The sequence below is a fragment of the Leucoraja erinacea genome, chromosome 27, assembly GCF_028641065.1.
Source record: "Leucoraja erinacea ecotype New England chromosome 27, Leri_hhj_1, whole genome shotgun sequence".
NCBI lineage: Eukaryota > Metazoa > Chordata > Chondrichthyes > Rajiformes > Rajidae > Leucoraja > Leucoraja erinaceus.
In genome coordinates, this window is record NC_073403.1 from 11,235,775 (window position 1) to 11,262,447 (window position 26,673).

General features: G+C 40.8%; 1 protein-coding gene across 1 annotated transcript in view; it reads left to right on the forward strand.

Annotated features, from left to right (window-relative positions):
• Positions 1-1,511: 1,511 nt before the first annotated feature.
• The window catches only part of LOC129710026 (vesicle-fusing ATPase-like), a 186,838-nt gene continuing 161,676 nt past the window's right edge, over positions 1,512-26,673 (forward strand). The window contains exons 1-2 of the mRNA XM_055656713.1: positions 1,512-1,661; positions 8,672-8,757. Of these exons, the coding sequence (XP_055512688.1) occupies positions 1,650-1,661; positions 8,672-8,757 (98 nt within the window). The 5' untranslated portion in view covers positions 1,512-1,649. The remainder of the gene's footprint in view (positions 1,662-8,671; positions 8,758-26,673) is intronic.

A 26,673-nucleotide genomic window follows, 5' to 3' on the forward strand; every position in this document is an offset into this window, starting at 1 on the left:
AACCAAAATTCATTTTGTGAACACAAACTTGTTAAAAAGGCGAGGCAAACAATTGAGCTGCAGCCACTTTACAGCCGCGTCGAGGGGACTCATCGTGGAGTAGACATGCGTTAAATGTTATTCGAAGCTCAGAGAGCCGTGGCCCTCTCGCATCCTGGGTCTGGCAGAGACTGAGTGAGGCACTACACTTCCTGGTTTTATAGTCCCTCTCCCATGCCGCCAGCGGGGGCAGCAGAAGGAATGGAATTAAAAAAAAAAAAATTAATATCTCTCAGATTTTTCATTGATGGGAAAAATCCTCCAGTCCCGGAAGGCGGAGGGGGGCTCTGAGTGAGGTGGCCAAAAATGACGGCTGTAGGTGGCACTACTCTCTCGGAAATCGCAGCACAGTGGGCCAAAAGCGGTCAAGATCAGACTTTTAGTAATATAGATAGATTTTCAGCTTCTGGAGTGGTTTTTGATTTCCAATTGTTCCATGAAAGTTACCTCAAAACACTTCTGTTTCTAGTTATCTTAAATAAATTTGAGCCCTTTTGGTTACCGACACTTATTTACAATTATTTATTGATTAAAAAATTGACCACCTCTACAAAATATTCCCATTTCAGATATTTATCAAGGCTGCACTTTTAAAGGTGTTAAGTACACTTGGTGTGAAGAGGAGCTGGAGTCTAGCAAAGTTGTCAAGAGATTCTGCAGCCATACAGTGGGTTCAGTTCCCACATTGACTGCAACAGCTTTTCAATCAGCTGCTGATGCTGTCCTCCAGTAGGAGATAGTTAAGCCAGGGACTATCGCAACGTTTAATAAACAGATAGACATGTAAATGGGTAGAAGGGTTTCGGCCCGAAACGTTACCTATTTCCTTTGCTCCATGGATGCTGCTGCACCCGCCGAGTTTCTCCAGCATTTTTGTGTACCATGAAAATGGGTAGTACAGGTTCAGAGGGATATGGGCCAAACGCAGGCAGATGGGACGTGTCTATGGGGCAAGTTGGCCGATGCGGGCAGGTTGGGCTGAATCAAGATTAAAAAGGCATAGGTCTAAGGTTTAGGGAGAAAGATTGAATAGGAACCTGAAGGGTAACTTTTTCACACAAAGGATGGTAGGTGTATGGTAGGTGCATTTCGTTGTCTCTGTACTGTACACTGACAATGACAATTACATTGAATTTGAATCTGAATCTGAATCTGAACAAGTTGCCGGTGGAGGTAGTTACTATCGCACCTTTTAAGGATATTTGGACAAGTACATGATGGATAGAGCAGGTTTACAGGGATATGGACCAAACGCAGGCCGGTGAGACGAGTGTAGATGGGACATGTTGGCAAGTTGAGCCGAAGGGCCTGTTTCTACGCTGTATGACTATGATTGACGATAACGCTTGGAGAGATCTAGAGAGGTACACGAGATAATAAATAAATGATAGGGAAATGCAGCAGCGCGCACTCACCGCCAGGCTCAGGCTCCACGTAAACACATCCAACTGGGCCGCAGTGACGGTCACGGCGAGCGCGCTGACGTGAGGCGTCGACCTTATAAAGCGGGGCCGGGGCCCGACGTGAGGAGGAAGGGAAGCGTTGGCCGGAGGAGGAACTGAGGAGAAGTGCAGTGCAGTGTCCCCCCTCCCTCCCCTCAAGCGTTCAAGATGGCAAGCCGGGTGAGTATGACACCCTGGCGGGCGGACGGGCTGTATAGTGGCGTTGCTTGAGTAGAGTAAAGAGCCAAAAAGGTTCCCGAGTCAGGCGCTGGCCGGCGGGGCTGAGGTCGGTGCTGAGTGTGGATGCACCAAACACTACTGCAACCCCAAGGGATGCTTTCCTCGTTATCCCCCCACTCACCTGCTTCCCTGGTCACCGGCACTACCAAAGATCTAAGATCTTTGGGCACTACTGCACAGCGCACAGTTGGGTTAGAGGAGGGAAGGGTGGGAACTGCAGAATTTAGCCTTCTAACTAGGCATCACGTACACTCCCTGCTGCAGGATGCTTGCTGCGTTTGACAGCTGGTCTGAATGGGCAGGGATAAATAAACTATCTAAATTGTACGATTATATGAAACGTGTCATGTTGCATTGCACCAATTGATTTTACTCCACGGTTTCTGCAGCTTTAAAATGGTCTTTTGGAGATGATGATTGGTTTTAATGGGGTTAATCTCTGAGTAAAATCCGATCAACGTTTTGAATTCTGTTTAGTGTAAACACCCTTGTAATGTACTGATCAGATGAAAGGGTTTAATTTCTAAATACCGCAGATGGTTTTAAAGATGAACCAAGAGTGACTTGGTAGAGGGAAGTTTACATGTGCATCAAAAATGCTCATCACCTTTTTGAATGTATTTTTTCATCTCATGGATCAGAATCATTATTCAGCTCATTTTGTTTGTGGCAAACTTACATAATGAGTGTCTGTAGACAGGGTTCTTGAACATCAATTTCCACCCACTGAGAAATTATTTTGCACCATGTTGCATACTTTTGCTTCTCATTCATTCTTATTCTCCCTGCTTTCAAATTTAAAGTAAACATGTGTGTGCTATTTTGCATAAATACTGTCTATAGGAACTTGTATATTACCCATTTTCAAAAATAATTGAACAAACAATGAATCTGAAATTCAGCATAAAAGCAAAATGTTGGATGCAGAAAATGCTCGATGCTGACGCTGCGGCATCTGTAATGAGGAAGGGGAGAGAATGTAAATTGTTTGAGAACTGGTCCTTAATACCAGTATTTTGAGAAATTTGACATCGGTCTAGCAAAATGTGACAATATTTACATATTTTACAAATGTGGTTCGTGCTTCACTATTTTCTAATGGCTCAACCGTCACCTCGGAACAATAGTCAGTTGATAAATGGTGAATTATTAGTCATTATTCTCATGAATATTTTAAAATTAAAATTGTTGCCTTTATTAACCCCCAATTGGCAGGTGCTGAAAAACCTCCATTAATCTTGTAGCATTTTCTGTTTTGTGTCCAATTATGGTTAATATTCTTTAGCACGTCTGAAGGTACCATTTCATTTTTGCTGCAAATTTGACATTTGTTCTGATCTCGTTTTAAATGAGTGGCTTGGTTTCTTTTTCCTTCTGCTTGTAAGATTGTGATCCATTTTACATATTCCCCATTTATGTTTGGTTGCAATAGTGCATTCTTATGATAATAGGAGTCAAGAATATTTAGTTGTCATATGTACTGACAACAGAACAATGAATGTTTTACTTGCAGCAGCTTAACAGGCTCATAAGAGCAATACACAAATACATCAAATAATAAACAATCAATAATTTAATGAAGTAATACCAGTGTAAAAGAAAAAGCAGTCCATAATGCCAACAAAGATACAATCCATTCATATTCAGATGTAATCGAATAATTTGTGTTTTCCTCAATACACTCGCCTTGCTTGCTTGCAGGATCAGGAAACCGATAATATCTTTCAATCACAAGATAGTTTGTAGTATTATTCAATCAAGAAATTATCAATAATCTGTTATGTGTTCCATCAAAGACTTTGGCAAAAGACACCACTGGATTTTGCTGGATCTTGGACAATGATGAGAGGGAGAACGAGAAGATCAAGAGTTTAGTAACATGGTGCCAGGGCAACAATCCCCCTCTCATTAGCAGTTCAACAAAGGTCCATGTTATTGACTTTAGGGGACTTGCTTCAGTCCACATCAATGGTGCTGATGTAGAGATGGTGGAGAACTTCTTAGGCATAAATATCACCAACAATTTGTCCTGGACCAACCACATTGAAGCTACGGCCAAGACATCGTCTTCTTTGGGAGACTAAGGAAGTTTTCCATCTTCAATGACTCCTACCAACTTCTACCGAAGCTTCGGAGAAGGCATCCTTTTGGGATGCATCACTTCTTGGTTTGGCAACAGCTCTGCCCAAGATTTCAAGAAATTGCTGAGAGTCGTGGATTCTGCATAGTCCATCACATAAACTGGCCTCTGCCCCCCACTCGACCCCCATCGCCTCCATCTACATTTCACATTGCTCTCAGGAAACCAGACAACATAATTAAGGACCATTTTTACTCCGGTCATTCTTCCCTCTCCTGTTGGGCAGGAGATGTAAAAGTGTGAATGCTCATCCTGTAAGCTAGAGTGTAGTCCCAATCTAGCTGATTGCTAATTGCATTTTTTCTTTATTTTCACTTTCTCTGTAACTGAAACGCAATAACACCGTAACACTATATTTTTCTCTTTGCACTACCGGTGGTACTTGTGAAATGGCTTGATTCTACTCGTATCTAATATGATTTGGCTTGCTGGGGCAGCACAGTGGCTTAGAGGTGGAGCCTTACAGCGCCAAAGACCCGGGCCCGATCCTAACTACGGGTGCTGTCTGTATGGTGTTTGAAAGTTCTCCCTGTGATCGCGTGGGTTTTCTCTGTGGAAGTGTGAGAGCACCGTGAGGAAATCCATGCGTCACAGGGAGAATGTACAAACTCCATACAGACAGCACCCGTAATCAGGATCGAACCTGGGTCTCTGGCGCTGTAAGGCAGCAGAGACCCACTACTCCACTGTGCCGCCTCTAAGTAAGACCCTTTGTAAGTATTTACTTTGGTATTCTGTTCCACGCTGTTCTCGAAATAGGTCTTGATATCTTGTCAACATTTCTAGCGCAAAGTAGTATGACAAGGTATGAGCTGTGAAGAGAGAAAGGATGCTGTACTTAGTATGTGGTTGGCAGGTACAAGTCAGTTTTAAACTTGAGCCTTGATTTAATCTAGCACCAGAAGTTTCATACATTTGCAACAAAATATTTCTACGATGGCGCAGCGGCAGAGTTGCGGCTTTACAGCGCCAGAGACCCGGGTTCGATCACGACTACGGGTGCTTGTCTAAACGGAGTTTGTACGTTTTCCCCGTGATCTCCCACACTCCAAAATCGTACAGGTTTGTAGGTTAATTGGCTTGGTATAAATGTAAATTGTCCCTAGTGTGTGTAGGATAGTGTTAATGTGCAGGGATCACTGGTCGGTGCAGACATGGTGTGCCGAAGGGCCTGTTTCTGTGCTGTATCACTAAACTAGAACAATTGGGTGCCCTCACGGGAGAAGTATTTGTCACAACAATCTGTCTAGACCCCTGATGTGACAATTATGGTTTATTCATTCCTTGGGATTGTCTGTTGCTAAAATAAATCATTGGTTGTAGCTTGAACTCTTAGTGTGACATTTTAAAAAGGTGTGCAAGAAATATTTGAGGGATTGCTTAAATTGGTAACTGACCTAGCTTGGATGGAGTGCACTTTGTCCTGACCAGTGATCTTCTGGTTAAGCACCCTGATGTACCGCTTTGTGAATGGTCCTATGAATTATACTGTATTGCCTCTTTTGACATTTAGTCATATATTCCCTATTTTGACGTGTCATTTAGACAGGTACATGAAAAAGACCGGCTTAGAGGGAATGGTCCAAATGCAGGCAGGTGGGGCTGGCATAGATGGGACATGTTGGCCGGCGTGGGCAAATTGGGCTTAAGGGCCTACTTCCACGCTGTAAGAAACTATGACTCTGTGGCCAATCAGATTGCTGAATCAGAAAACCCTGCCCCCTGTGTCAGTCAGATCCCAGAATCGATACTCACTGGGTTAGTCAGAGCTGCCACTGCATTCTAACAAAATAATACTATGTGGCACATATTTATCGCCAATTAATTACATCTAATTAGAAATTACATGAATGAATCAAGACGTATGAATGAATCACAAATTCAAATACATAATTCGAGAGAGCAAAACTCCCTTTAAGTATGAAATCACTTTTATTTCTAATTCTGAAAGAATGAGGGGTGATCTTACGAAACGTAAGATCTTTCTGAGAACGAAAGGATAGAAGTCAAGATATTTCTGCTAGTGGGAAAATATCAAAGGGACATAGAAGATTAGGGACAGTTATTCTGAACTGATGTGTTAAGGAATTTCTTGCAGAGGATGCTGAATCTTTGGAATTCCCAACACCATTGGGTTGTAGAGAGGAGATATTGGGTATTTAGGTGACAGTGGATACAGTTTTGAAAGATTGGGGAATTGAGGCCAGTGGGAACTGCTATTGAAGAGGGGATGAGGCCTAGGACAGATCTGCCATGATCATGTTAAAGGCAGGGCAGATTTGAAGGATCAAAAGGTCCATCAGAAGGCTGCGTGTTCGAATCACGTCGGGGTCACCAGTGTAACGGCCTGGAAAAGGCCAGACGCCAGGCAGGTTCAAACAGTAGTCTTTTAATCCCTACAGCGAGAGAACACCACAAGCACACACCGAGAGCACACTGGAAACCCCGTGGTCTGGAAACCCCGTGGCAGACCAATGCCCATGTCCCTCAATCGGCGAGGGGGATGATCCAAGGAGTGGCCTACCCCTGAGAAACCGCCACAGATTCCTATTTTCTTGTGTCAGGCTCCTTCAAAAAACCCATTGAATTTGAAGATTCTGGAGATTAAACAAAAAGCAAAGGGTTTAAGAAGAGAAGAAGAAGAAGGAAAGAGTAAAACTTAATTGGACTATTTTGGTTCTCGACCCTTATCCATGTTCTCTAGTCCAGCTGAGTTTCTCCAGTCCTGCTGAGTTACTCCAGTGCTTTGTGTCTTTTAATTGGGCAACATACTGACATCCTTTAGAACTGCGAGTCTGTATCCTTTTAAAAGGTGAAGGTGAATCCCAATTGCTTCCTACATTTTGGAATGATTTTGGAAGATTGGATGTTGGGAATGTAACATTGGTATTTGAGGAGGGAGAGAGAGAAAAGAGAACTGGAGGTAGTTCGCAATCAGAATAATATTGCAGTATTTTCAATGGTGCAGTGAAGGTGCAAGTCCACATCTGTTTAAAGACCAGGTGGTCAAAGTTCAGGAGTGGCATGTTTGAGTAAAGAGGATGATCAGGATGGCAAAGTAAGGGAGCCTTCGATGAGCAAAGAGGTTGTAAATTTGGTCATAAAAGGAAATGTATGTAAGGTGCAAGAGGATGCAATCAGGCAGGGCCTTTGAGGAATATAAAGAAAGGTGGAAATAACTCAACCAGGCCACGAAATGGCTCTGGTTAGTCAAATTAAAGAAAATCCCAAGGCTTTTTATATCTACTCTGAAAATACGAGGGTAACCAGGGAGAAGATAGGACCTCTAAAGGATAAAGGAAGGAATTTATGCTTGGAGTCAGGTAATGTAGATGAGGAACTAAGCAAGTATCTGTACTTTCCTTCTGTTTTCACAAAGGAGAAGGATATGGAGAACCATGAGATCAGTGTGGTGAACCCGAAGAATCCTCTCTAATAGCTACTCTCCAGTTCTCTGGGACCTCAGCTATACGTAAGAAGACGCAAAGATCTGCATTACGATTCCTGCAATTTCTTTTCTTGTCTTTCCCAATAACGGAATAGATCCCATTTGGCCCTGGGAATTTATTCACCTTAATGCTTTTCAACTACTTTATTCCTTGTAGTGCAGGAGAATGAGGGGTGATCTTATTTACTCCCATTTGGAAGAGAATAGGTTAATTATGGGCAGTCAGAAAGGCTTCGTACACATTAGGTTGTCATGTACTGTTTTGCACAAATGTCACTAATTTGCAGGGAATAACGGTCCTGTGTGCGACCACCTCAGCTCATAGATTCTTTTTTGCTATTCATCGACTTTGATTTGTAACCCTCTTGTATATGGGTTTTGCATCAGTTCAATGAAAATCTACAGAGCCCATCTGCTTAGCTGTAAGTTAGTTTGTGCTGGTAAATCATCCCTCTTGACTACGGAGTCTCGGACATTCATCATGGAAACTGGTCTTTAGCATGGAAACAAACCCTATGGGCCTTTGCATCTGCATCACTGTAAATGCCCACATTAATCTCATCATCTGCATCCCCATCGACATAACCCACCTATTCTTTTCCAACCACATAACATTAGGGGGATTTGACCATATCCGGTTTACTTTTACCAAGCTGTACATCTTGGGCACGTGGGAGAAATCCAGGGAACCTTGGGAAAATGTCACACAGTCAGTGTTCATCCATCTTTAATATGACAGCCCTGGTCTGTCAAATAAAAGTGACTTGACTTGGTTACATTGCCAGTGGGCCACTTCAGCAATTCATTATGTCAGAATTTGACTTCTGTCTTTTTTATATACTGTTTTGTCAGCTTGGGATCAATTGCTATCACCCTATTTTCTCAGTTGACCTGCAATGACTGGCAATACTTATTTCGCATCTTCATCATCACAAAACAGATTATTTTATTAAGAGAGCCTGCTGCATGCAAATTGGCTTTTACGTTTCATCCATTACTAGTGACTATACCATAGTGACTATTTTAATGCCAGTAAACTGTTGCTATATTCTGTAAAAGGACAAGAAAAACACTTCCTTTCCCTCCTACCATTTTTTTTCAGTATCTGCTTTATAACGTGCTGTGTAAGTACACGTGTTAAACAGTTCTAATGTGAAGGATATTCTGGAAACACTTCTGTTTTTTTTAAATAAATAGGTACGTTAATTTGCCATGAATTTTTCAGAACCTGAAATATTTTTGTACTTGTATAACTGCCAGTGACTTATGTAGCTTTCCAGGAGTCCTTGGTGCTCCTGTGACTTATGTGACTTAATGACTAATTGAAAAAAATAGCTAATTGGATCCCATTATTTCCCACAGACTATGCAAGCAGCGCGATGTCCCACAGATGAATTGTCATTGACCAACTGTGCTGTTGTGAATGAAAAAGATTTCCAGTCTGGCCAGTATGTATGATCTTTGTTAAATGTTTGTATGCAGTTTGATTCTATGTCTCAGTGTTTCAGTCACAGTTTGCTAAGATGTTAATGCGAGGCAATTATCTATTGTGAGTACAGTATCCAGGACACATAAAAACATTTGCCATTATCTAACTGGGTTGAAATAATCCTTGAGTGATCATGTGCAACATGTGTTATCTAAAGTTCTACCTGGAGTTCTAAGTATCTGTGTTCCAGATAATCCAGTCACTTGGCTTTTTGCCTTCAGACCCCAAGGATGTGAATGGAAGCAAATCCTTTCTCAGCTGTTTAATCACTTGTGTGATCATCCTCTGCTCCTCCTTGGTTGACCTAACACCTACTGGCCCTTGCTTCATCCTTCCTTATACTGGATATCTTGCCTTTCATGCTTATTCTGATGGACTGCTTTGACCTGAAATGCGGCACTTCATCTCCCAGTCCTTGCCTCGCCCTCCGTGATGCTGCATGTCCTTCTGACTTACAACAGTTTTTCTTTGGTCCAGATTCCAGCATCTGCAGTCTCTTGTGTCTAGATATGAGCATATGAACGGTTGCTACACCTCCGCTCATCCTTATGGGAATTGTGTGAGGAGATGTAGTCAAAGTAGCTTTGGGCTTGTAAGGAATATTAGCAGCTAGCCCCTCTAGAAAGAGACATGAAGAGTCAGATATGTTAGAAATTGATTTGGATTTTTGCTCATTAGCACTGTGCTGTCAATTCCAAAAACATCGCCATGTTTCAAACTTAGGCAACTGCAATCTGCTACATTTGCCTTTAACAATGGACTTTGTAGCTGTGATCCTGTTGTTGTCTGAGATTTGGACTGTCATATAACGTAGAACAATACCACATAGGAACGGGCCCTTCGGCCCACAATATTTGTGCCGAATATGATGCCTAACTGATCACATCTGCCTGCACAAGATCCTTATCCCTCTAATTTATGCAGTTTCTTGTGCCTATCCGAAAGCCTCTTAAACACCACCAATGTATCTGCCTCCACCACCACCCCTGGCAATGCATTCCAGGCCCTCACCACTCTCTGTGTAGAAAATAAAAGCCTTGCACATCTCAAAGAAACCCCCCCCCCCCCGATCACCTTATAGTTATCCTCTTCACTCGGGGGGGGGGGGGGGGGGGGGGGGGGGAGGTTCTGACTATCTACCCCTCTCTCTATACCACTCATAATCCTATGTACTTCTCTCAAGTCTCCCCTCAACCTCTGTTCTAGAGAAAACAATCCAAATCTATTCCCCCTCTGTGATTCATCCTGCCTCAGTCTGAAGAAGAGTCTCAACCCGAAACGTCATCTATTCCTTTTCTCCAGGGCCTGACCCGTTGAGTTACTCCAGCATATTATGTCTATCTCCAAGTCTATTCAAGTGCTCCCTGTAGCTGAAATCCTCTAATCTAAGCAGCATTCTGGTAAACCACCTCTGCACCCTCTCCAAAGTTTCCATATCTTTCCTGTAATGGGGCGACCCAAATTGTACGTGAGACATTAATCTGAGATTCTCCAGTGCGTTGGACGTATCTGTTTAAGACAAGTGGTCTTGCTTTTCTTTATTTGTAGGCTTAATTGTTTCAAGGCAAGGCAGTGATGGGTTGAAGTGCAAATTAACTTGGGTCATCTAGCTAGGTGGTGCAGCCTGTGTTTCATGCCATCTGCTCATTTCCTCCCCACATGCTTCCTGACCTGCTGAGTTCCTCCAGCACTCTGTTTTGCCGTGAAATAAATTAGTTTTTTTGTCTCAGCCATTATGCAAAAGGTAAAGACAAGATTGTGTTTTTCTCATTTGTTGGTTAGGTTACATAAGCCATTTGATCCCTATTTTGAAGCATGATGAGCCAACCAGGAATAAGGATAACTCATTACTCAAAAGGTGTTATTTAATCTTTCATTTCTGCCTGATGTCAAAGACAGTGAAGAAGGTTTCTGATCCAAAACGTCACCTATTCATTTTCTCCAGAGATGCTGCCTTACTCACTGAGTTACTCCCACATTTTGTGTCTATCTTGCAGTTTGCTCATCGTTTGGCACCTTGAGAGAGACACAAGATTCATTTTAGTTGGGGAAATGAAATGTTAGTAATATAATTGTACATTTCTATTTAGCAGTCCAAGTGGTTATACTATATTGGTTATATTCATCCTTCTGTCGGTAATTATTTGCGGCTAAATGGACTAATTCCGCACACTTCCCATGAATGGATGGAATAAAAGGCACAAGAAATTTAATATTCAACATGCTTTACAACATTTGTGTTGCACATTCAGCCATAATAGCTTCTCATGAGCTGTAAATTAGTATAGGCTTCCAACCCTCATGGATGCACTGATGTTAACTGTATCTGGACAGAGGGAAGTACAGAATAGATCAGAATTAATTATATTTTCTCCAGAGACCTCGAGGTATAATCTGATCATGTTGATTTTAGTCACCTGCTGTATATGATATCATTGTTCTATTTATAGCTTCCATTCTAATTTGAATGACAATTTTCCTGGTAGCATTTTAAAAATTGTAAAAATTGAGCATAATCTATCAGTAAAGGTTTTACTTTGTTGAAATTAGAAAGAAAGCTGAGTTTAACAATCTTGGAAAGAATCTCCTTGATCTTCTGTGGAATTAGTTGATGAGTTTTCTTTGTGATTGCATCAATGTACTGGACCCAGGACAGATCTTCAGAGATATGCAAACCCAGGAACTTGAAACTGTTGACTCTCTCCACTGCTATCCCATCGGTGAAGAGGGATTTGTGGATCCTCTGCACCATTATCAAGCAGATTATCTATCTCCCTCCTGTACTCTGACACATTTTTCATCCAACCACAATGGTATTGTCGTTGAATTTAAAGATGGCTTTGGATCTCTATCTGGCTACAAACACGTGGGTTTAAAGAGAGTGGAGCAGGGGACTGAGCGCACAGCCTTGACATGCTTCTGTGTTGGTCTTTCTAGGAAGAGGTGTTGTTGTTGAATGTGGGGTCTGCCGATGAGGAAGTTGAGGATCCAATTGCATAGGGACGAGTCCTAGTTCCCCGCGTGTGATGATAGATTTAGAGAGGATAATGGTGTTAATGCTCTACCGTAGTCGAAAAACAGGAGCCTGAAGTATATGTTCCTATTGTTCATGTGATCCAGTGCAGAGTGGAGAACCAACGAGATTACTTCCCGTCTTGATCGGTTATGGCGGTAAGTGAATTGTAGAGGGTCTAGGTCCTTACTAACGCAGGACTTGATAGTTATCAAAACCGACCTCTCAAAGTGCTTCACCACCACGGACATTATTGCCACCGCTTGGTAGACATGTCATCTTGCTCTTCTTTGGTACTGATGCCCATAAAGTAGATGGGGACCTCAGAACTTGGTAATGAGAAGTTGAAGATGTCCATAAAAACAAACCAATAAAACAAACGTGTAGCAAATGTTGTTACTCTGCAGAGTGTTGTAGAACAGAGTCATCGGGGTGCAGGTACACAGTACACAGTTGTAAAAGCTGATTCAGCTAGACAAAGGGATGATGAAGGCGCTTGGCATGTTTGCATTCAAGAGTCAGATGTGCAAGAGTTGGGATGCCATGTTACAGCTGTACAAGACGTAGGTAAGACCACTGGGAGTACTGTTACAGTTTTGACTGTCCTGCTATAGGAAGAGTGTCATTAAACTGGAAAGGTGCAAGACCAATTTACAAGGATGTAACTGGATCAAGAGAGTTTGAGTTTAAGAAAGGCTGTGTCACGAGTGTAGGCTGAGGGCTGACCTTACAGTGCTATATAAAATCATGAGCACAGAAAATATGTATTGCCCAATAGTCTAAAACTTGAGGACATATGTTTAAGATCAGTGTTGAAAGATTTAAATGGGACCTGAGCAGTAATGTATTCACATAGTGGGTACATAGAACAAGCTGCCAGATTAAGTGGCAGTGGTGGATATAATCACAACATTAAAAAGACTCCTGAATGGGTACATGGATAGGAAAGGTTTGGAGAGACACGTACGTGGCAAGTGTGCTGAAGGGTCTGTTTCTGTCTGTTAAGCTCTGACTGAAAGATAGTGAGTGGCTTGTTGAATTGAGGTAATTGCAATGAAAATGGATTGATTTACTGAGAAAGAATTGTGGAGATATATGGGTCATTTTCAGACTGGTTAATTGTAATTGATTTAATTCCACAGCGATTGGTGCTGGGGCCTCGGCTTTCTATAGCATACGTTAGTAACTTGGATGGAGGAGACAAAGTACTGCACATTGTATCCAAGTTTGGTGCTGGTATAGTGGAAAAATAAGTTGAAGGGACATAAAAGATCAAAAAGAATGCAAAGGCCTATGGTTTAAAGTAGCCATTTTAATGTTATTCATTTTGAGAGTAGAAGAGCAGTATATTATTTAGTAGCATTAGATTAATGAAAGCCGATGTTCAGAGATCCGAATGACCTTGTGTCAGGAATACAATTTGAATGCAGGTTCAATAAGTAATTAGGAGGACATGGAATTTCTGCCCTTTCTTACAAGGTGGAAGTAGTGTAAAAGGCAAAGCTTGCTGCTGTTATACAGGGTTATGGCAATTGTTACACTTGGAGTAATCTGTTCAATCATTGTGATCTTCCTTAAAGAATTTACGTGCCTTGGAAGCAGCACAAATTATTTTGTTTTTTGGTATGAATATTTTATACTATTAAGAAAATTTAAGTTAGGTCTGGGTTTTCAAGGTTTGAAGAGTGAGAGGTGATCTCTTTGGAGCATACACATTTCTAAGGACACTTGAGAGGGTAGATGCTGTGAGGGTGTTTTCTCTGGTGAGGTAATAAGTTCAGAATGATGATGCAAGTGTGAAGTGGGAAAGATGTTATGTTTTAAGTGAATCTTTGCTGTTCTCAACCTCAAACTGAGGTTGTGGTCATTAAATATTTTTGAGATTGTGGTAAGCCTTTGGTATTGATGTATCTGAGGTTTATGGTGATTGGACCAATAATCAGATCAACCAAGTGAACAGTGGAGGCAGCGAGGCAGCTTGAGAAGATGTTTGGCTTATTCCTACACTTTTTATGTTCTCAAATGATGGGTGGTTCTTGGTTCAATAGATTTGATTCCTACTTCAAGATTCAAGATTCAATTTATTTGTCATTTGGACCCCTTGAGGTCCAAACGAAATGACGTTTATGCAGCCATACATTACAAACAAATAAACCTGAGACAACCTAATTTACATAAACATCCATCACATTGCTGTGCACCCCCCCCCCCCCCCTCCCCCTCCCCCCTCCCCCCCTGACCTCACTCACTCACCTGAGTAGAGGTGAGTGAGTGAGGTGACCAGAGCCCCCGGTCTTCCTGTTGGAGGCCGCTCCACTTGCAGCCCCAACGACAACAGAGACCCGACAAAGAAAAGGTTGGGTCTCCCGTGCAGGGAGAGATTTAAAAGTTACGCCCTCCCTCCCCCCCCCTACTATGCTGTGAACTGGGTTTTATTCAACCATAGCAGTTAATGCATCATTTCAGTCTGTTTACCTCATATTCTCATTGAGACCTTTATTGTAATCTCGCCCACTTACAATCAACTCTGTTTCCTAGCAACCACTGCAAGCTGAATTAGTACAATTGCAACTTGCTGGTATTTTTTTTAACTCTTGAGCTTTAAGCTTGCATTTGCTTCTCCAAGGTTCTTTTTTCTATTTTCATAATGTCTGATTCCGACTTGTCTCAAGGCATCTCTAATACAATGCCTTTGTTGCTGCTAGGCATGACTATGACAACACTCATTTGGTTTACCACCTTTCTGCTGCGCAATATTAACTAACAGTAGGAGAGCCGAGGGACTGTACATTGACAAGATGGGTGGTCATTTAGTTGATTAAATAATTTACTTGAATTTTTCCCTTTTCTTCGTATTGTTTTCTGCAAGTATATGAACTATTTTTGTTGACCATATGAGAATTGGATTATAACTTCAGTATCGGGTATCACATTTCTCGTGATCTTCATTTTAATGGTTGAAAAGATGTATATTCACAGGGTCAAATTTCAACTGATGACTTTGGTTTGGGATGTAGCTGCAGGAGTGAGGTTTGCAATTAACACTGACAATGCATCATCCACTTCATTGCAGGCTTCCAGTCTGAAATTGCTATACCCAGGTCTGTGAATTAATTTGCAATTTTGCTCTCAAAATAGCAGATTTTATGATGAATGATGATATCCAGGTTAATGTCTGCACATCTGCTATGTGTTTCTTAAATTTGCATCCAGCTGTTGAGTAAGAAACTTGTTCTACCTTGAAGTTTAACATAACTATTTGGTGTCACACAACTAAAATAGTGAGGAAATACTCAAATTTAACACACACTGGCATATATTTTCCTAAAGTAATAAAATTAAATATATTTTGCTGAATGTAATGTACCTGTGTAAACCAGAGATACAACAGTAAAACATAGATGTGGCACAACTAATTTACTCCAATTTAGCCCCTTCCAAAATGCAGCTTACTTTGTACATTGACTCAATTTTCATTGGGCCTAATCTGGCAATTATGTTCACAAGACGCCAAAGCTATATTCTTATGTCATTTAATAATGAATATTTAAATCATACAGACCCCCCCCCCCCCCCCCTGCTTTTGAAAAATCCTACAGACCCTCCCCAGCTTTATTTATACACTCTTGACAAAAAACAATTTTCAGGAGACTAGTGGAATAGATTGGCCGGCTGTTGTAGGGTTGCGGATATATTTTATGAACTGTTCACTTTACAAACAATTCACAGAAACAGAACCCTGTCATAACTTGGGGAAGGATTTTTATTAGTATATGTTGGGTTGGTGTGTGAATGCCCGGATCTAATCTTACCCCTAGTTCAGTAAAAGAAACGGAGTAGAACAGTGAAGCCCAAACACTTCTTTATTTGCGGTCTCTGCAGGGACGGTCTCAGATCCATTCACCCAAGCCAACAGTAGCCTCGTGTAAACAGAACAGAAGAAAGACACCCGATACACCCAAACGAATTACATACACTTTTATACCCCTAAACGCAGGCGAGGACACTAATAGCATGAAAGTACGATGGGGAGGCCACCCCTACCTGCCAATCACTTATTACAGATAATAAAACACTTTAAGAAGCACTAACTATGCTAAATTACAAACAATGTATACAAACACCTTTAGGCACCCAGATACTAAGTGTAAACAAATAATCCTCTATCCAATCACAGGCTTGGGTTCAGCATCTGTTCAACTAGACTTAATGGCATCAGAGGAACCTCAAGAACAGAAACCACCTGGAGTCTCTTGCAGCAACCTAGACTTACAGAAACCTAGACTCACAAAAGCAGAAGCTACTTGGAGTTTCTCCAGAAATCCATTCTCGAGGGCACCAGCTAGGTCACCTGGACCTTTTGCACCTGGTGTTTTGTCACCTCCGCCAGCTCGACCTTGCTCACAGGCACTGTCCCCTATTTTCCAAAGCACCATCAGCCATTTTCCAAAGTACCCATATTCTTACGTATTATCAGGTGGGTTGCTTGGGTGAAGAAACAAAATTTGCAGAGTAACAACAGTATTGCTATCCATTAATTAGTTCATCTGGTAGTCCACAAAGGTATTGCTTGTCCATGATTATGAGCTGTAACTGATCCATTAATTGTACTGGAAATACGGAATTATTCATGAAGACTTCAGATTTTAAATTTATGGTGCAGACAATGTTAATATTCTGAGAACAATGTTTTTGTGATACGATCCAATGGCAACCATAGCATCTCTTCAAAAGGCTCTGTATGATGTAACTTGATTTTTTTTTCTTTTTATGAGCAAAAGAGATGTAATGCATGCACATTTACATTATGTTCTGCAGACTTGAGATTTGCAGAGATTTACTGAATAAAAGTAGGTATTTCTGTGCAAATGCATATCAAAGATAATTGCAGTGCTTTTGCAGATGGCATTTTGAATATTAAAATAAGGTTGTAGGTGGATGTTTTTATATTTTAAAGTGATTTGAGTTTATGTAACTGCATAAATCATTCATTCCTTGCGTTTTTTCCAAGATGAATAATTGTCCGTTGCACCAAGTACATCCTTGTTGCAGGACTATGCTCCTTTTAATTTGATGTGCGGAAAGGAACCATTTGCTCACCTGATTTTTGTCAGTGTTGCAGAACATGCAAGGCTCTTTCTTTATGTGCGATAACCTTGATTCTTTTATTATTTTGCTTTTTTCTAGCTTCTGTAAATGTCACTGTTTGGTAGATTTGGTTTTGTGTGTGGAAAAGAATACTGGGCTTTGTTGACTGATATTTTGAAGAGCTGTGTAATATTGAATAATGGTAGCATAGTTTATGTGGCTACAGAGACACAAGTCCAGGGTAGAGTGGATGTGGAGAGGATGTTACCATGAGTAGGAGAGTCTAGGACCGGAGGCCATAGCCTCAGAATAAAAGGACGTCCCTTTTATTCCCGTGAAGGAAATGATGAGGAATTTCTTTGGCCAGAGGGTTGGGAATCTGGAATTCATTGCTACAGCAGGCTGTGGAGGCCAAGTCAATGGATATTTTTAAGGCAGAGATTGATAGATTCCTGTGTTTAAGAAGGAACTGCAGATGCTGGAAAATCGAAGGTACACAAAAATGTTGGAGAAACTCAGCGGGTGCAGCAGCATCTATGGAGGGAAGGAAATGGGTAACGTTTCGGGCCGAAACCCATCTTCTTGATTGGTATGGGTGTCAGGGATGATGGGGAGAAGGCAGAAGATTGGGGTTGAGAAGGAAAGGTAGATCAACCATGATAGAATTGCAGAGTGGACTTAATGGGTCAAATGGCCTAATTCTGCTCCTATCACCCATTAACTTAAGAACTTATGAACAATGAACTGCAGATGCTGGAATCGTAAAGAGAACACTAAGTACTGGAGGAACTTGGCGGGATAGGCAGCATCTTTAGAGGGAATGGGTAGGTGAAGTTTAGGTCGGGATTCTTCAGATTGATTAGTGGGGTGGGGGGGGGGAAGAGAAAGATGGAAAGAGGGAGGAACAAAGCTTGGCAAGTGACAGGTGAGGGGGTTGGATTGGCAGATGGATGGAGTAAGTGACAAAGGAGGCGAAAGGGTGTTAGAGATGAGGGTTGAAATGTAAAGCCAGAGGGAGGTATACAAGTGCAAGGGGAAATTAATAAGGGGAGAGAGTGGGGGATAAAAGGGAAATGGGGCCTCAGAGATGGGACATTAGTGTATGAAGGAGGGGAAAGGAGCAGGGTTTATGAGAGAGTTGGAGATAGTGTGATAAATGTGTGTACACCAGGGTGGAGCATAAGAAGGGGGAAGGGGGCTATTACTCGGAATTGGGGAATTCAGTGTTCATGCTGTCGGATTGTTGTCTACCCATCCTCATTTTCTTCCTGTTTTTGTCATGTCTGATTTTGTTTTTTTTGGATGCAAATAATGACACTGACTAATTAGAGTTGATGCGTTTCCTGTGCCAGGAGCAGAATTAATATCAGCATGTCATCATTGAAGATGTTCAGCTGTAACTGTTCTCCAATTCTTGGCTGAATTGTGAAGCTATGATTCAAGCTGGTTATTGTGCTACTGACCTCGTGGAGAACAAATTCACAATCCACAACTCTGCCTCTGTTTTATTAAGCCAATAAACCCAGTGTACAATATGCCATTATTTTCTATGATTTACTGATCTTGTACGTTTGAATTGTATCGGGTTGTTGAAAAACATGGATTTTTCTGTGGATCTTTAGCAAAATTTTGTTGCAAAAGACAAACAGGACATAGTTTGTCTGACAATTGTCAGCATGGATTTTCCTGAACAAAAATAATTGGGCACTATGATTTAAAATGTAATTGAGTGAAGCCCTCTAAGCCAGGCCTACTTTTAAATAAATGTTATGTTCAAATAAAATGAAGGGTAAAAAAGCAACCATTTCTTGCAGTTTCTGTGGTTTGTCAGGAAAATGTACGACTTCAATTTTATTTATGATTGTTTTCAATGATTCTGTGGCAATAAAAGCATGGCTGAAGGCAATAAAATCATGACTGCAGTGCCAAGGCTTTGGGTAGTAGCCAGATATAAGATGGACGAGAGGCACAAGGAACTGCGGATGCTAGAATATTACATAGAATACAGTGCTGACCCACCACGTAGAACTCAATGGGTCAGGCAGCATCTCAGGAGGACGTGAATAGATTACTTTTCGGGTTGGGATACTTCTTCAGCCTAATGCTACTAACTCAGCTGTCAAACACTACTGTACATTCCCTTCTTTCCATTCTCTAAGGTTGTAGGGTTTCTTTAGTTACTGCTAGAGTCGGATCAATAATCCATAGAGGAACAATGTATCATTGGAAAACTTGAGTAAAAGGTTCATGTATGTTGGCTTTATTTATCATTTGACAAGTTGCTTGTATAAAAGCTGAATATCTATTTGGTAATGGAATATTGATTTATGCAAAACACAGAACTTCTCTTGATTCTTAATTGAATCTGTATCTTAACTGTGTTGGATAATAGGCTTGAGGAAAATAGTCTATTTGGCATTCATCCTATCAGAATGGAGCTGTGGTTGGGCAGTTAGGACATGGAACAGTACAGCACAGGGACAGGCACTTTGGCCCAGAAAATTGGAAATAAATGTGAGGTTATCCACTTTGGGTGGCAAAAATTCATTTCGTTGTCTCAAATTGAGACAATGACAATAAATTTGAATACAATACCAATACAATACAAGTACATCAGAGACCGCTTTTCGGGGCTCCTGCAACGGCGAATTCTCCCGCCCGAGTTGCGGGTCGAAGAGCTCCTGGAACACGAAGGCAGATTATTATCTGAATGGTGTTAGATTAGGAAAAGGGGAAGTGCAACGAGACCTGTGTGTACATCAGTCACTGAAAGTAAGCATGCAGGTACAGCAGGCAGTGAAGAAAGCTAATGGCATGTTGGCCTTCATAACGAGAGGATTTGAGTATAGGAGCAACGACGTCCTTCTGCAGTTGTACAGGGACCTGGTGAGACCACACCTGGAGTATTGTATGCAGTTTTGGACTCCTAATTTGAGGGAGGGCATTTCTGCTATTGAGGGAGTGCAGCGTAGGTTCACGAGGTTAATTCCTGGGATGGCGGGACTGCCATATGATGAAAAAATGGAACGACTGGGCTTGTATTCACTGGAATTTAGAAGGATGAGAGGGGATCTTATAAAAGCATATAAAATTATTAAGGGATTGGACAAGCTAGACACAGGAAACAAGTTTGCGATGTTGGGGGAAGTTCAGAACCAGGGGCCACAGTTTAAGAATAAGGAGTAGGCCATTTGGAACTGAGATGAGGAAAAACCTTTCCACCCAGAGAGTTGTGAATTTGTGGAATTCTCTGCCTCAGAAGGCAGTGGAGGCTGATTCACTGGATGCATTCAAAAGAGAGTTAGATAGAGCTCTTAGGGATAGCGGATTCAAGGGATATGGAGAGAAGGCAGGAACGGGGTACTGATTGTGGATGAGCAGCCATGATCACATTGAATGGTGGTGCAGGCTCGAAGGGCCGAATGGCCTACTGCACCTATTTTCTATGTTTCTATGTGTTGGAGAAAGTGGTGGCCCTTGATAATCCATTTATGCTTGAGGTTATTGAGTCACTGACTTGCTCAAATCTCATGTTGAAGATAAGCAATGAAGATCTCATGGAACTGAAAAAACAGGTGTTAGGAGATGAAAATGAGAAGTTGAAACCCCAGATCCTGGAAAAAATTGAAGGACGGGCACTAGCTTTGAAGAAATTTGAAGGAGGTTTGGCAAGCTGAAAGAGCCAGACACTAATTTACCAAGATGCACCGAGACTTGTTGGAGTGTTATCGAGAGTATTCGATGCTACAAATGCATATTAGAGGAAAAAGGAAAAGCAACAGTTACATTTTTGTTTTTTTTTTAAGTTTTAAAGGAGATCAGAGCTCATTGCCTCTACCTCAGCAGCATCTCTAGAACCAGTTGCATCCACCTCAATACTATGGAGATATGGTCATTTTCTCGAGTGATTTAGTGTATATAGAAACATATTTTCCAACAAAATGGACATGAATGACTGTAAAAACAGAACCAATTTGTAGCCTGAGGATGGCCTGTACTAAAACAATTACTAAAACAAGTTGGTATATTATCCATACAAGGTGAATGGCGAGATATGTAATATTGAACTATCCAGATCCTCTGACCTTTCCCCAGCGAAAGGGGCTTCCACTTGACTCTTCACTATTGGTCTCTTATGTCCTGGACATAGAAGGCTCACTTTATGTAAGTTGGTTTCCATGGAGATGTTGCTTGCCAGTGGAACTTTGTCCTTCCCTGAAGAATTGTTTATTCATTTGTTGGGGCTAGCCCTTGATTAGTTTTTAGTCTCAACATAATTGATCAGTTCTGTTTTAATACTCTCTTGATTAGTACAATTTGTAACTTGTCAGCAGCAAATGTCTTCATCTGTCTGTCCATTAATTTGATCATGATTACTTTTTAACCTTCTCTGTTTCCTTCACATGGTGTTCTGTGCAGTTTAAAAAATTGCCTTCCCAGCTCCCTTGGGTATAACGCTGATGCTCGATTTATGCTACTGAGAGTCCAGAACACAGCTTTGCCCCTTGATCCTCAAATCCATTTTCCGCAAACCCTAATTACACTATCGCACACTTTCTGTTTAGTGGTGATCGGAACTGTACATAAAACTCTAGTTTTGGTATGATCTACCTTGTGGAATTTTTACTGGAATGTTGACTATAGAATTTGATTGGGTTGCAAATTTGTCTCCAAGCCTTTAATGCACTGAAATGCAGTCAATGCATGCTTGAATGCCATGTAATATCTGTATCACATTTTCCATTTTCTAATGCTTGGTGTTTTTTTGCTCTGGGTCTGGGCCATTGTTCATGACACATTACATTAGGAACAGTATTAACTTAATCACATTACATTAAAACGCTAATGGAATGAAGTACTCTTTTTATTAGCCTGCGTGTCTGTCTCTCTCCCTCACTTTCTCTGGGGCAGTGTGAATTAAAAGCATTTGGCATACTTTTTTTATTTTTATGAGCTGATCATATCGTGGATATCTTAACTAGAATTGTATAGTAGCAGTTTTAATTGTAACCATTTTATTGTATTGCGGCAAAGGAGCGCAGTAACGGGTTTTTTTTCAGTCAATTCAGTCAGTCAATTTTATTTGTATAGCACATTTAAAAACAACTCGGGTTGACCAAAGTGCTGTACATCGGTGCAGATACTAATCCTAATGTGCTACATACATCCCGACTGGACTATTGCAACTCGCTTCTCCTTGGCATCAGCTCCACCTACATCAACCGACTCCAACTGGTCCAGAACGCAGCCGCCCGACTCATCACCCACACCAAATGAACGCAGCCGCCCGACTCATCACCCACACCAAATCCTGGCATCACATCACTTCAGTCCCCAAACAACTTCACTGGCTTCCCATCTCCCACCGGATCACCTACAAAATCCTGATCCTCACCTACAAAGCCCTCCACCATCTCCCCCCCCCCCCCCCCCCCCCCCCATCTCACTGACCTCCTCTCCCCCTACTAACCCTCACGCTCCCTCAGATCGACATCAGCCGGTCTCCTCTCCATCCACAAGTCCAACCTCCGCAGTTTTGGGGACAGAGCCTTCTCCAGGGCAGCTCCCAGGCTCTGGAACTCCCTCCCCCAACTGATCCGCAATTCCGTGTCCCTCACCATCTTCCAGTCCTGCCTCAAGACCCATCTCTTCACCTATGCCTATCCTTAGCCCCACATCCCCCTCCCTTTTGATCTGTGCATTAACTGCCTCATATTGTGTTTTGAATTGAATTCTGTATTTACTTTGTGTACTAGTCATGTCTCTACTATTTATTTCATTCCCCTTACATGTTTTTCCTCTACTTGCTAAATTTTTGTAAGGTGTCCTTGAGACTCTTGAAAGGCGCCCAATAATAAAATCTATTATTATTATTATTATTATTATTATACAATGGTACACAGACCTAACAATACATACATAAACTGTTTACAGCGCCCCCTCAGAAAGCCTCAAAAACACTAGGGAGAGAAATAGGTTTTAAGCCTCGATTTAAAGGAGTCGATGGAGGGGGCAGTTCTGATGAAGAGAGGGATTTTTGGAGTTGTGTATGTAAGAGTAATATGTGAATAGTGCATTGTACTTTTTTGTTGACTCTTTTAAATATTGTGCCAATAAATATTTAGTTCAGTTTGACATTAGCAAATACTGTCAATTATTTCATTCAGGTGCACTAGCCCTTCAGTCCTGCCTGATAATTGCCATTGGCTGAGTGGTCTATGGCTGCTGTCCATGGTTCTGACTATGTCACAGTCATTGACATTATTTAATTTTCTCAGCTCCAGTTAAGCAACTTTGCCCTGTCTTTAGAAAATCTGACAAAGCCTATTTGGCCAATTGGGTCACAATTTTAGTTTAGCTTTAGAACTTTGCATTCCATCTCCTTATAAATACTGTCTTTTTGTATGATGTACTGTATCCTTGTAATAAGTTGACATGACCTTCACTGTCATTGTTGATGGATTAATCGTTATATATTTTGGTACTTCCTGTTTATGCTTCTACGTCTTGACCTATAATTCCATTCATTGCTAATTAATTGTCCAGTAGAAATAAATAGTTACTCTTTTTCTATAACTAAGCTTCTTATTTGATCCTCCATCCACCTTTGTTGCATATGATGCAGCCATATTGTTTTTATGTGAAGACAAAATACTGAATAACAAATAGCTCTAATCTTTGTCATTGTTACAATAATCTCCACTTTTGCCCTAATGAAGATGCATTCTTTAGCGGAGGAATCATTAAAATTAGTGCAGATCTTCAAGCTTTTGTTTAAAGTGGCTCAAAGACTTGTGTACATCATTGCACCGTTGATTTGATTAACCAATCATTTGAACATACAAGGTCATGAAACCTCTAGCCAAAGAACAAAGGAATTTTATCTCTGGCTTTCTGGATATGTGCAGGAAGTAGCTTCCATTTACCTCTTGATTGTTGTGTAAAGATGGTAACTTCAATACAAGTTGGTAGATTTGGTGGTCTATCCTATCCAACTGGGGCTATCAATTAATGTCACTCTGAGATCCATTGGACATGGTTTTCTACACCATCTAATGCAGTTGATTTGGGCTAGTTTAAACAATAACATGCTAATAAGTATAATAATTTTATTGTGCCTGTGATTAACTTTACTTATTGTTAGGTTTTATATTGTAATGTCATCATTTACTTTCAGCTGCCTTGCAATATCACATTCGCTTGAGTTCGTAAACTTTTAGTCCGTTTTGTGTTAGGAATAAAGGCTATATTTGGCCCTTATATTTCGCCAATGCGCACGAAGTTTGCTGATTTAAATTTTCATTATTCAGATCTAATTCGCCCTTTCTACATACTCAGCTGTATGAACCAACTTTTTCCTGCTAATGTGTCAAGCAGATTAATATTTGCAGTCTACATTTGTTTATTGATGTATCCTTGTTGAGAAGCAAAAACTTTTTTTTAATTTTTAATATTTTATGAGAAGCGATTGTATGAAGATAAAATGTTCGGCATCTAGAATTATACAATTATTGTACGGCATCATTTTTAACCTTATAACCTAAATTGTAAAAATGAAAAAAAGGAAAGAAAGGGAAAGCAAGAAAAGAAGAAAGGAAAAAATGAAAGGGTAGAGAAGAACGAGAAAAAGTCCTAAGCTACTGTAGATTGATGGTGCATGTGAGCCAATCACACACAAGCCAGCACCACTAACTCCACCCCTCCATAACACTTATACTAACGCCACATTTCCGGCACTTCAGTTCGAGCAGCCAGGATGTATTGATAACCTGTTGTCCTAAGTGCTGCTAAGTGCTCATTAAAGATGTGTTTAAATCACACATAGACTTTGGTTCGTGTTTACAGCTACCAAAGCAGTGCAGCAGAAAGATAGAGGAATAAGAAATAATGGAGATATACCTTGCCCCTCCCCGCCTCATCCAACATAGCATCGGATTTAAATTTAAAATTTGTGTTTCACCATACCTATTGTTGTAAAAATTCAGTGAAGGGTGTCCATGTCTTAAGAAATTGATCTGGTTTTTCCGCCAAGACAAGCCTAATGTCATCCAAATGTAGTGTCTCGGACATATCTGTAATCCACATCTTCACTGTTCTCTGTTTCCAAAATTTAAGTATTAATTTTTTCGCCGTTAATAGGCCATAGTTGAGGAAACGTCTTTGAAATATCGTTAGCTTAGAACAGGCCTCTGACATAACTAATGTGATCAGTTTTATATCGGGGTCCAATTTAATTTTAAGTATTTTGGAAAAGGTATCAAAAATCCCCTCCAGAAGTTTTGTAACTTTATGCAGGAAGCAAAAGAGTGGGTTATAGTCGCTTCTTGGAGGAGACATTTATCACAAGCAAAAACTTATTTTTGACTGAGAATTTGCATTTAAAACATTCTGCAAGCAGCAGTTGGGTCTCAATCTTGATTTAAACGCCATAACTATATTTGTAATTTATTTGAATTTTACACATACCAAATTATTATATGCAGTTCACATAGTTGATTCAGTTTTTCTAATGCTAGTCTTGTTAAGCCAGATTTTCAGCTTGTGATTTGGTCTTCGTTCAGTACCAGCTTCACAGGAGCAGTGTGGAGGCAGAATTTTTACATTTTTCTAGCAGTCAGGTCTGCTGCCAAATGCAGCTATCTCAAGCCTTTTTTGAGACTATTGACCTTGAAAGATTGCTGATGCGTATTTTACTGTCTGATGCATTGCTTTTTCACACTGTGACCAGTGCTATGCAAGCGAGATTAAGAAAATGTGATTTGACCAGATGCCAGATATAGTTCCAAGACCAGAGCTATTGTGCCAGTGCTAATTCTTCAGTCTCGGACTTGATAGACTGTGACGCAGTTTCTGATTTATAGCTAAATCTCCTTATGTCTAAGTCTGAGTAAAACAGAAGCACAAAGCAAAAATGAGAATTAACGCTTGATGACAGTTACATTTTGCAGTCAATGAAGGCTCATAGCTTAAATATCTCATTGGTACATTAAGCTTTATTGAAATATTACCAAGGGCACTGTTTTAGGTATTTTCAAAAAAACATGCTGTATGTAAACTACTTGTTTCTCAGTAAATTAAAAGTTCAGTGTGACACTGGTGAAGAAACAAAATCTGGCCTGGCTTGAAATTGAGTGGAAAAGCCTGGCTTGAAATTGAGTGGAAAAGCTTGACATTCTCAAATTGCAAATTAGATATTGATGTTCATAGCAAATTCCCTTCTGATAGCATTTATTTTTGTTTTGTCTTTACTGTGACACATTTAACATTTGATTATAACCCAATGAGCTATTTTACATATAGTGGTGCTTTAGCCTCTGCATAGAAAACCTTTTTCTGCATTTCATCAATTTCAGAATATGTCTAATGAATTTCTGAGCAAGTTAAACTCTGCAGCCAGGAAGCAAAATGCAAATGCAAAACACTGCTCCCTATGATTACCCACAATGCCATAATTGTGTTGATTCTCTATGGAAGTCAGATGGAAAAAAAAAATGCTTAAGCTCTGAGACAACCTGTTGAATAGCCCAACAGCTATCAACATGTGACTATAATGTTAAGTTAATGGCTCACATGTGACAAAGGATTAGATTAGCAAGGTTGAAGCTAAACAGAATATTACTAAGATACTGGACCAACTGGGACCCGTTGGGTCCCTGTCACATGGGAGGCCTGGTCCCAAAACGTAATATAGCACCACTAACCTGTAGCTCCCACGGGAGGCGTGGTCCCCGAACTCAATCCATTGCTGAAGATAAGATTCCAGCACTCCCCTGC